Raw genomic sequence first — 12384 nt, forward strand, 5'->3', positions numbered from 1 at the left:
CTTTTTTTTAATTGACCTGGAAACAAAGTTATAGTAGGAGGAAATGTTAGCACTGATTGGAATGCATTTGGGTAAAGTATTTTTTTGTTGAAGTTAGGAATTGATCTGTGGGAGAAAGCAGACCCAGGAACATTATTTATTTGGATAAAGCAATACTTTTAACAGCCCAGTGAACACTTGGGCACAGAGACTGAGACAGTTATTTGGAGAGAATCAGCTAAATTGTAATCATCAGGAAGATGACAGGACAGAGAGGAAACTGGAACAGAGTCTTGTGTATTCACTGGCTTGTTTGTTTGTCGTGGATTTTTGAGACAGGGTTTCTCTTGTAGCCGTGGTTGTCCTAGAACTTGCTTTGTAACCGGGGGTGGTGGCACACGCCTTTAATCCCAGCGCTCGGGAGGCAGAGGTAGGCGGACCTCTGTGAGCTTGAGGCCAGCCTGGTCTACAAGAGCTAGTTCCAGGACAAGATCCAAAGCTACACAGAGAAACCCTGTCTTGGGGATGATGGGGAGAAAGAAAGAACAAACTTGCTTTGTAGACCAGTCTGGTCTTGAACTCACAGAGATCCACCTACCACTGCCTCCTGAGTGCTGGGATTAAAGGCATGCACAACCACACCCAACCTGTATTCTATGTTTTCAATAACTGTTTTTAGTACTGAAGTAGGTTCTGCTACAGACTTAGCCAGAATTCAATGAACTGATACCACAAATAGAAGATGTGCAAGTGTTTTGAAGAGTAGAGTTAAATCTCCTATTTTTTAACTACCATTTTTTTTCAACTTTTATAGGGTACAAATAATCATATTTTAGTGTGTACCAGTACAAGTGGGTAGTACAGCAGGCATGTGAGATCAAAGGATAACGTTTCAGCTTTGGGGAGTCACTTCTGTCTTTCCACTGTTGGCTCCTGGGGTTTCCCTCGAGTACTCAGGCTTCCGTAGCAAGCTCCGGTTGAGCCGTCCCACCAGCCCTCTGGATTTTTTTATATTTTTTAAATGTCAGTACCATTAGGGGATTTACTGAGTGATTCCAAGGTGAAAATTTTTTTTTTCTTCCTTGAATTCATAACATGACTTCTAGATAAATATCTCCAAAGCCACAAACTTAGTGTGTCCCAGTGTGAACACTGACTTCTTTTCCCTAGTGTCCTTTAAAATCTTCTTGGAACCCCCCCTGCATTCACTTCCCTAAAATAACTCACTTTCACTTTTAGGACAAGATGATAAACTCTAGTTGTTGTTTGATGCCAGCACCCCACCACACACTCGTATCCTCTCCTGTCTGAACTGCTGCAGGAAGTTCCTTACAGGACTCACCACTGTGTGGTTGTAATCAATTAACCTGCCCAAGGTCATTACTGTTACTTTCCTCTTGCTCACCTAGAATAATAATAGTGCTATAATAAACTGTGGTAAACGATGTTTTTATAGAAGTCACCGGGTAGTAGAATCTCAATAAATGTCAGCTCCTTCCTTCACCACCCATTGCCCAACCCTATCGGGAGAAAGGACACACTGGACCTGAGTGGCGTTCCACCCCTGCCATGTGAGTGCAAGATCTCTTGACTACTCTGAGAATAATTTTCAGTGAAGGGAGGGGCACTGAAATCCATTTGATGTGGGTACTAAATTTTTACTATGTGTAGTATAAAAGAGAGTATATATCCTTGTTTTTAAAGTAAACTTTTAAAGTTATGATAATGGCTAAAATGATTTAGCATTATTCTTGTTTTTTCCTTCTTGGTTCTTCATTAAATGAGATGACTTTTCTATTTTTTAAAATTAATTCTTTGACAGGTGTATACTGGTTACCTTCTGATTACTGCTTCTTCCAACCCTGTCTTATCTGCTTCTCATCCACGTAACCCTCTCCCCCAACCACACATACCTATGAATCTTCAGATTCGTGACTTGGTTTTGTTGTGTGACCATTCGGTTTAGGCAGAGCCATCTGTGTGGCCATTGGATTAGGACCATCCATTGCAGGCTGGTGGGGGAAGTCACCAGTGGCCACCTAACTGATGACAGGGAGTCCCTCTGTCCCTGAATTTGTATGTAGGAAATAGTTCAACAGTGAGGGTTGGGGCCCCTAAGTCCCCCTCCATCCTAATCTGACTGTTGAGCAGAATCATTGTCAGTAATCAGTAGTTTGGGGAAGTTCTTGATTGCAATGGCTGTCCGTAAGATGGCATTTTGCAGCCCTTTTTCCTGTCTGCCAGCTTTTTCTTTCCTCCCAATCTTCCATACTGTTCTTCTGAGCTTTGGCAGGAATGCTATAAATGTCCTGTTTGGGGTTCAACACTCAACCATGATTTACTCTTAACACAAATGCAATTGTAACATTCTAACTTCATCTCAACTCCCTGGAAAGAGGCTTCTTTGGATAAGACTGAGAATGGTGATTGTCTGTGAGTATTAATATGTGCGTTTAGCCAGCACTCTGGAGGCAGAGGCAGGCCTGGTCTACAAAGCAAGTTCTGGAACCCCGTCTCTCAAAAAAAAAAAAAAAAAAAAAAAAAGCCAATAATACTAAATTATTTCTTCAAACTTTTTAGTTAAAGTTTTAATTTTTGGGGGGGGCGCTAGGAGATAGCTTACTCAGAACGTCAGAAATCATTCAAGATATCTAAGTTTGATCCCTAGTACCCTTGAAAAAAGCCAGGGTTGCTGGTTCAATTTGTGATCTCAGTGCTGGGGAGGCAGAGACAGAAGGCTTCTGGGATAGGATGGACAATTGCTAAGCTAATTGCGAAGCCCCAGAAAAACAAGGTGAGGAGTTCCTAGGAACAAACGCTGGAGGCTGACTTCAGGCCTCCACACACCTGTGCACAAGCACGCCCGTGTTCACACAAGCTTGTATGTGCCCCACACAAAGCCACATTTTCCCTGCTCTCTCAAAGTGCCTTGTTGATTTTCCTCCTTATATAATGGTCTCAACCGCCTGCTTGTCAGCCAGGGTTTCACTCATGCTTTGAACTTCTACATTTTTTTTTCCTTTTTTTTCCTTTTTGAACTCGTATCTCACCGTATTATCCATGCTGGTTTCAAAGTGGTGGCCTCAAGCCATTCTGCTGTGTTGGCTTCCCGAACAGCACAGTCCTACTTCTTAGACAGGATGAGTATTGAGCAATGCCGATACCATTCCTCAGATTTTATCAGAGAGAATGCAGTGACTTGTTCCCTCTTGTTAAGATTTTGTTTCACTTTCCATTTTGAACAAATTGCAGCAATTCAAGGAATGGTAGCAATGAGCAGGGTACTAACTCCACAGTCCGACTTTAGTTTCTGGTTTCACTTCTTGCATCTTAACTCTCACCTGTCTCTTTTTTATAATTTTTTAAAGTCTTCTGAGATTAATATAATTACAGTATTTCTCCCTTCCCTTTCCTCCCTCCTAGTACTACCATATGCCCTTTTAAATCCTTTTTCAAACCCACGGCTTCTTTTCTTTATTAATTATTATTACATGTTATCTTCCTAAATATAAACTGCATAGTCTGTGTAATGTTAACTTGTGTGTATGTTTTCAGGATTGACCATTGGTATAGGGCAACTAATTGGTGTGTCTTCCTTGGGGAAGATTATTTCTCTCGCTCTCAGCCTTCCTTAGTTGCCTGCAGTTCTTTGTGCTGAGCTGAGACTGCGGGATTGTAGTTGGGCTTTCCTTTGGGCCGCCAGCTCACAGAAAACAGCATAGAGATTTATATTAATTATGAAAGCTCGGCCTTAACTTTGTTAAGGCTTGTTTCTAACTAGCTGTTATAACTTAAATTCACCCATTTCACCTATTTCTTTCTGCCTCTTGGCTTTATCTCCTCATCTCCATATTGCCCATCCTGCTTGCTCTGTGTCTGCTGGCGTCTCTGCCCTGCTTTTTCCCAGGGTCCTCTCTGCCTGAAATCCTGCCTAGCTATTCGCCCTTCAGCTTTTTGTTAAACCAAAGTGACACATCTTTACAGTTTACAAGAAGTTTATTCCACAGCATAAGATTGTGTCTCCCGCTGTCTTAGGGTTCAATTGGTATGATGAGATATCATGCCGCAGTAACTCTTTTAAAGGAAAAATACTAATTGGGGCGGCTTACATTTTTAGAAGTTTAGTCCATTATCATCGTGGTACAGCGTGGTGGTGTGCAGACAGACATGGTGCTGGAGAAGTAGCCAAGTGTCCTACATCTTGAGTTGTAGGTAACAGGAAGAGGTCTGAACCACTGGCAGTATCTTGAGCATATAAGAGACCTCAAAGCCCATCCCCACAGTGACACTCTTCCTCTAGCAAGGCCACCCCTCCAAATAACTCCACGTCGTGGCTCCCAAATGCTTATAAAAATAACATAATGCAAAAACTATATTCCAACTTTAAAAGTTCACATAGTCCCTCACAGTCCCAAGCTTATGTAAAAGTCTGAAGTTCAATGTCTCTTTTACGATTCCTGCAATCTCTTAACTATAAAATCAAAATCGAAAATCCAGTGACTTACTCCCCTGCTTTCTTGGCCTCTGACCAACTGTCAGTATTAAACCACCTTTTAAAAATTTTGCATTCTTTTCCTTAAATGTTTGTGGTCACCCCACTTCTAAACAACCAGGTATTGGTTGGTTGTGGTGGCTCACCCTGTTTTCCCAGCACTTTGCATGTAGCAAGCCCTGAGCATGTGAAATTCTCGAGTTGAATTTGCCCACTCAGTGGGGCTGCGTGGTTGTCTAAAAGTTCTCCTTGTTTAGAATTAGAACTCAAAGGTTTCCTTCCATCAGCACATTTCCTTGGCTGCTGTGCATTACTAACAAGAAGGAATGGATATCTAGAAGACAAAAGGACCTCTAGCCAGACATAATGGACAGGTCTGTAATCCCAGCACTTACGAGGAGGGGCAGGAGGATCTAATTTTCAAGTCCAGCCTCTGCTACAGAACAAGTTCAAGGCCAGCCTGAACTACATTAGTCCATCTCGAGAAACAAAGAAAAATTCTACCATTCTTTTATGTGAGTATAGAGTGTGCAAGCTGAGATTCACAGGGTTTTCCCCTTCAGCCAGTTATCCACATTCTACATTGGTTACCTGTGGTGATGGCTTAGATCAGTGCCCCTCACCAAATGCACCTAGTGCTTGTCTCTCATCCCGGCATATGAAAGGTGGGTTCAGGGTTGCCAGGAGTTTAGGGTCATCCTCAGCTACGGATCAAGTGCAAGGCCTGCCTGGGCCACATGAGACCCTGTCTAATAATATATATATGTATATGTATGTATCCGCCAGGCCATGGTGGTGCATGCCTTTAATCACAGCACTGAGAAGACAGGCAAGCAGATCTTTGAGTTTGAGGCCAGCCTGGTCTACAGAGAGAGTTCCAGGACAAACAGTTCATCAAATGCAGCATAAACAAAAGTCACACACCTGAAAATAATATTCCCCAGCATATCTATATATCTATATAAATATTCACACACATATATATATATAAAACAGTATACATTGTGTCTGTGTGTGTTTGTGTGTATGCGCGCATATGTGTGCACATGCATGTATATATGCATGCGTATAACAAAGAAAGACCTTGCCATTCAGGCTAGTGAGTTGACCCATTGAGTAAAAGTCTTCCTACACAGGCCTGACGAACTGTGTTTGATTCCCAGAAACCATGGTGGAAAAAGAGAACTTACTCCTAAAAGTTGTCCTCTGGCCGGGCAGTGGTGACACATGCCTTTAATCTCAGCAATCGGGATGCAGAGGCAGGTGTATCTCTGTGAGTTCGAGGCTACTCTGGTCTACAAAGTGAGTTCCAGTACAGCTAGAGCTAAACAGTAAAACCCTGTCTCGAAAAAAAAAAAGTCCTCTGACCTCTGACCATGACACTATGGCACACATGTACACCCACACTCACCCAACAATACACAAAGAAATAAAGCTAGGGATATCCCTGGACAAATGGTTCAGCAGTTAAGTCCTCTTTCAGAGTGCCCAAAATCAGTTCCCGGCACTTACTTCAATACGGTTACAGTAGCTGGCAGTCCGAGTTCTGGAGGATATGATGCCCACTGTCCTCCACAGGCACCTGCATATGCATGGTACACATAAACTAATAGAGCTAGGCAGTGACGTGCATGCCTTTAATCCCAGCACTCAAGAAGCAGAGGCAGGTGGATCTGTGTGAGCTCAAGGCCAGCCTGGTGTACAGAGCAAGATCCAGGACTGACTCCATAGCTACTGAGAAACCCTGTCTTGAAAAACCAAAAAAAAAAAAACCCAATAAATAAATAAAAAATCTCACACAAGCACACACAGACATAATAAAAATGAATCTTCATGGGGGAAAGTATATAGAAGACTGTTGGGGAAGATTAAAGATTTATTAATTCATGCTGTGGAATATTTGTTTAATGACGCAAAGGTGTGTTGCATTCTTTTATGTTACATTTGTTTAACTCTGTGAAGCTGTGTTACTTTGCCTACCTAAGACACCTGATTGGTCTAATGAAGAGCTGAGTGGCCAGTAGCAAGGCTGGAGAGGGCTAGGTGTGATTGCCAAGTGGAGAGAATAAATAGAAGGAAAGAACAAGAAGAGGAAGTGGTGCGGGAGAATTATCTGTATTCTGTCAATCATGTATTTTAATAAAACGCTGATTGGCCAGGCAGGAAGTATAGGCGGGTCAACCAGACAGGAAGTAGAGGCGGAGTAATGAGAATAGGATAAGGCTAGGGAGGAGAGAAGTTCCTCAGCCACTCCTGCACAGATCACTGAAGAAGCAACATGTAAGCTGCCCCCGCTGGAAAAGGTACTGAGCCATTATGGCTAACATAGATGAGAATAATGGGTTAATATAAGTTATAAGAGTTAACAAGAAGCCTGACCTAATGAGCCAATCAGTTTATAACCTTATGGAGTCCTGTGTGTGATTTTCTTTGTTGCTTGCTGGCTGTTGGGGTACCAGGAGGGACAGAAACCCCAACAAGCCAGCCCTCATACTACAAGGAAGAAGTGAGAAAAGGAGGAGAGGAGGATGCCATGGGTCAACCACACAGCCAGCACGGAATAAGAGGGAAAGAAAATATATACAGAAATAGAGAAAGATAAAAGCCTAGAGGCAAAAGGTAGTCAGGATAATTTAAGAAAAGCTGACTAGAAACAAGCCAAGCTAAGGCCAGGCAGTCATAAGTAAAAATAAGTCTCTGTGTATTTGGAAGCTGAGTGGTGGGCCTCTGAAGAGTAACGCTGTGGGACAATGGTCTGGTACCCTGTGAAGATTTGTTACTTGTATTTTAATAAAACACTGGTTGGTCAGTAGCCAGGCAGGAAGTAGAGGTGGGGCGACTAGAACAGGGGAATTCTGGGAAGAGGAAAGGTCAGTCTACAGTCATCACCTGGATGCATAGGAAGCAAGATGAGAACACCTCACTGGTAAAGGTACCTCTGCATGCTTCCTGAGGCAGTTCTCCCAGAGAGTCACGAAAGATGCTTTAGTAGTAGATAATTTTTTAAATCTCTTCCAATACTTTGACCAGAGACCCATGTTTGGAGGAGCCTGACCAATCTCACTCCCTTACAGCGGAACTTCCCACCGGAGGATTGTGGAGACCAGCTAGGTTGAAATGGAGAACCAAGAATCAACAGATTCTTCCCAGAACGCCAAACAGCACATTATTTCAGAGGAGGTAGAGTTTGTTTTTTCCTATCCTTTCCCTTCCCCACATAACACTAAGTTTAAAATGAATGTGCAGGGTATTTTTTTTATTACCATGGGATTTTCATTTTTGAAGATAGTTTGCAAATGTTATTTTCACATCCCATTTCAAGGCTAAGCCACATTTTGCTGTTGTCTGAACAGTGGTTTATCCATCTTAATTATATGTATAATGAAATTGAGAATAAGTAGATTTTGGCTTCTAATAGAAAAATTCTTTCTAAAAATTGCCCTGGATAGAAAAATAATATGTGGTTTTGCACATAGTATGTGGTTTTGAGATTTCATATTCAGTAATTACATCTTGCTGTTTATCATCCCAGCATAAATGTTTAAAATAATAAAAACTTAAATTGTTTTCAGGTGGTGGTGGCACACATCTTTAATCCCAGCACTTGAGAGGCAGAGGCAGCCGGATCTGTGGGTTCAAGGCCAGTCTGCTCTACAGAGAGAGTTCCAGGACAGCCGTAGCTGTTACACAGAGAAACAGTATTGGGAAGGAAAAAACACTTAAGTGTTCATTGTAGTTCGGATTCTGCTGAGCTGTAGAGCTAATGTTGAATGGAGTTTTTAGGGCTTTGTTCTCTGAGGAACCAGTCGTTGTGGATAAATTTTACATATTCATCGTGGAACTGTGGTCCTGACACTTTTCTGGAATTTTTTTGATTTAGAATCTTTCTGTGTTGTCTATGAACAGATCTGATAATGATTAGGTTGGTGCTGGCAAGAAGGGGTGGGATGGGGTAGTAAGAAAAGGCTATTATTACTTTAAGTTCACAGTGAAAATCTCCTCGGCTCGCCTGCCTCTGCCTCCTGAGTGCTGGGATTAAAGGTATACACCACCACCATCCAGCTTAGTAAGATTTTACATACAACTACACACCAGTGTGGTCAGCTTAGCATGTATAACCTGGGGTCCAAACTTGAGAAACACGCAGAAGATTTCCCACACACACACCCATACTCCCGTTGGTTACCTTTTTCTCCCCAGCCCAGGTATTTTTATTTTTCAAATAACAAGTGCCTACTGTCAGTGAGCACACCTGCTGTACTCCAATCTCCAGACATTAATTCTTTCCTCTCTTAGTTCTACCAAAAAGACCCACCCTTAGGAGGCCAACTTTAAATACTTAAGCTAGAAACTTACCCACAAATTATTGGGGGGAAAGGGACATAGAGAAAATTTAAAACAATACATGTTTTGATTTAAAAAAAAAAAAGACCAACTTGGTTTGAACATTTCCTACCTTATAACTCTCTGATTTTGTTGTAGTTGATTTCGGAAGGAAAATGGGTCAAATTTGAAAAAACAACTTACATGGATCCTACGGGTAAAACTAGGTAAATTTTCTTCTTTTCTTTCCATCTTTGGTTTTTCCAGGTCTCTCTTGTTTCATGGACACTGGTGTGTCACCGTTGTAAGCTTTCATTGAAACAAAGGTCAAGTCCAGCTCCTACTCCACCGCTAAACCCTTGGGTTGTTGATAATCCCTGAATAAACTGAATACAGTTGTTCCTATACCCAGTCTGAATCCATTCTTCATAGTATTGTGGGCCGAAAACGTGTGATTCTGGCTTAACAAGCTAAAGAATACTCAACAAACAAACAAAGCAAACAAAGCAACAAACAAAGCAAAGTGTCGATTGCTTCCTTCTAGTAAACCCAAATTTCTTGGTGGTTGTTGTTTTGGGTTTTTTTGTTTTGCTTTTTTTTTTTTTTTTTTTTTTTTTTTTTTTTTTTTTTTTTTTTTGAGACAGGGTTTTTCCATGTTACAACCCTAGCTGTCCTGAAACTCAATCTGTAGACCAGGCTGGCCTTCAACTCACGGAGATCGGCCAGCCTCTGCCTCCCAAGTGCTGGGTTTAAGCCACAACTGCCTGGCTTAAAACCAAATTTTTAATGTCTGAGTTAAAAGAAACTCAGTACTTGCCTAGCATGTGTGCAAAGTCCTGGGTTTTATCCCAACCTCCACACACACACACACACACACACACACACACACACACACAAATGTAAACCAGTAGGAAAAAAATAATGTATTAAATAGGCTTACTATTTACTCAATGAAGTATAATAAGAAATAAAATAGACTAAAGCTGAATTTAGTATCCAGACTATATCACACCAAGTCATTACAAAAAAATTTCACTTGCTACACAATCATGGAAGAATCATTTGTGTGTGTGTGTGTGTGTGTGTGTGTGTGTGAGAGAGAGAGAGAGAGAGCAAATACATTTTCCAAGGTGACAATACATAGATTTGTTGATGATTGAAACAAACGTGAACTGTGTCTGCTGAACTAGCACAAACTTTAATAAGGCCCATTACTAGAGAGCTATGGGAGACATACTAACAGACAGCAGACAGAGCTAACGATGGAGTAGACAGAGGGTGGGTGCAAGCCCAGGACGCACCAGTGGTAGGACCTAAGCCTCAGGGAAGCACAGTGTGAAATGTGTGACTACTAGAACTCTGTAGAGTGAAATAGTTTGACTCTATTTCTCTGAAAACGAAGTTTGTAGCACAAAATACACCCTTTAACACTAACAAATCTAAAGAATGCGTGTCAGTTCACGCCCTCTCGTATCTTCCCTGACCACTCTTAGGTATTTACTGATCAGGTATTTACTGACCGACTTCTATGTCTATGTCATTGTCCCAGTTGGGCTCCTATTAACTGCAGTGAAGCAACATGACCAAAGCAGCTTGGAGAAGAGAGAGTTTGATCATGCGTTCATGTCACTGTTGGTTATCAGAGGAACAGGACAGGAACCTGAGGCAGGAGCTGAGGCTGAGACCCTGGAGAACATGGCAGTTTGCCTGCATTCTACAGAACCCAGGGATGCCACTGTAACATGAGGGCCGGCTTGTTGGGGTATCTGTCCCGCCCGGTACCCCTCAGCCGGCATGCCCCAAAGAGAAATCATACACAGCACTCCATAAGGTTATAAACTGATTGGCTCATTAGGTCAGGCTACTTATTAGTTCTTAAGACTTATCTTAACCCATTATTCTGATCTATGTTAGCCACACGGGCTCAGTACCTTTCTCAATGTGACAGCTTACATGTTGCCTCTTCGGTGGTTTGCGCAGGAGTGACAGAGGAACCCCTGCTTCCCAGAATTCTCCTGTTCTCATTGCATCACCTCTACTTCCTGTCTGGTTTTCCCGCCTATACTGCCTGCCTGGCCAATCAGCGTTTTATTAAAATATGATTGACAGAATACAGACAATCCTCCCACATCATGCTACCACCCGTAACAGGCTGTACCCTCTGGCATCAATCACTAACTAAGAAAGTGCCCCACGGGCCTGCACATTTTCTCAGTGGAGGCTCCCTCCTCTCTGGTAACTCTTGGCTTGTGTCAAGTGACATAAACTACCCGCACAGTCATTTAGGGCTATTTTCCCCAGGGTTCCTATGTCTAGGTTCCATTCCAGAGAGTCTAGTCATTAATTTGGGAATGAGCTACGTAGAGCATATTCTTGTCCCTTCTTCCATACATAATTCTTTCTCCTGGTCACTGATGAAGGGTTATGTACTGAATTAATATCTCTTACCGTGGTGTCTAGCTCTGAAGCATGATTGACCATATTTTATTAATTTATAAACATTCATTCTCTGTTACCTCAAAGAATAGCATGTATATATATATATATATATATATATATATGGATAAAAATAGCTAGAGAATGATTTTACTACTGTCTCATTCATGGAAGAAGGGATATGGAATTAATCCTAGAAGTATTCAGTACTAATGTTAAGTCCTTAATTGGCACTGCAGACAGGGCTGAGTCACCCTTTGCTGTCTCCTACCTCGCCGGTGGCTGGAAGTAACTGCTCCAGGTCTCTAACGAGAGACCAAATGGAGTAATTTAAATTTAAATAGAAATTCCAGTTCTAAAGCTGGAAGAGATTTTTTCCAGTTGATTTACTCTTTCCTGAGTTACACAAAGAGCAAGCTGTTGTAGCTTCGGTTTAGCTGGAGGACAAGTGCAAGCGTGGGTAAGTGGGTCCATGAGAGCCCAAAATTAAGGGAGATCAAGTATTTATTGGGGGACACTCACAGATAACCATAAGGTAGAGATCCACCGGGGTCCCCTGCCCTTGGGGGCACTGAAAGCTGCGATCAAATCTCCAACCACCACACAAGAGAGCAAGCACGCTGCTTCTCTGTGCTTAGCAGTCCACAGACTACACCCAAAGGGCCGGAACCTCTAAAGGTACTGGCTGAGTGAATTCCCACAGCAGACAAGTAGAGACTTAAGCGTTTCTTGCCAGCGAGTCCACATCCGTGAGTTCTAGGAGAGCGTCTGAGCTGTGGGGGGCATTCCTGTTGTAATGTTTGAAATGTGTATTGTTTCTACTGCTTCTCATGTGCGGCCCATTACCGCTCATTCACTTCCGCTACCCACTGTAATGCTGCCACTCTGTTTTCCTTATTCCTAGTGTATTTGGGATGGGACCTTCGGTGCTTTTCCCGCACTCTTCAGTCTTTAGGACTAACCTTAGGAGGCAGCAGAGATCTGTGACAACAGGTGTTCTGTCTCTTGTTATCGGTATTATGTGTTGGAAATCGCTTGGGGTTGGCTTTCTGGCTACTAACAGGAGTGTTAGGCTACTGTGAGTTGTCACAGCGGTGTGTTTGGTTTTTAGTTTCACACGCTTGCCTTGGGAAACTCGGGTGCAATGCTGAGAG

General features: G+C 42.3%; 1 protein-coding gene across 3 annotated transcripts in view; it reads left to right on the plus strand.

The window, feature by feature from the left end:
* Nudt5 (nudix hydrolase 5) overlaps positions 1-12384 on the plus strand; it is a 40614-nt gene that overhangs the window by 1681 nt on the left and 26549 nt on the right. For all 3 annotated transcript variants that reach the window (XM_085699089.2, XM_048461257.3, XM_085699090.2), the window contains exons 2-3: positions 7546-7651; positions 8954-9021. In XM_085699089.2, the coding sequence (XP_085555215.1) occupies positions 7589-7651; positions 8954-9021 (131 nt within the window). In that variant the 5' untranslated portion in view covers positions 7546-7588. The remainder of the gene's footprint in view (positions 1-7545; positions 7652-8953; positions 9022-12384) is intronic.

This window comes from Myodes glareolus, chromosome 14 (assembly GCF_982192425.1).
Source record: "Myodes glareolus chromosome 14, mMyoGla1.1, whole genome shotgun sequence".
Classification (NCBI taxonomy): Eukaryota; Metazoa; Chordata; class Mammalia; order Rodentia; family Cricetidae; genus Myodes; species Myodes glareolus.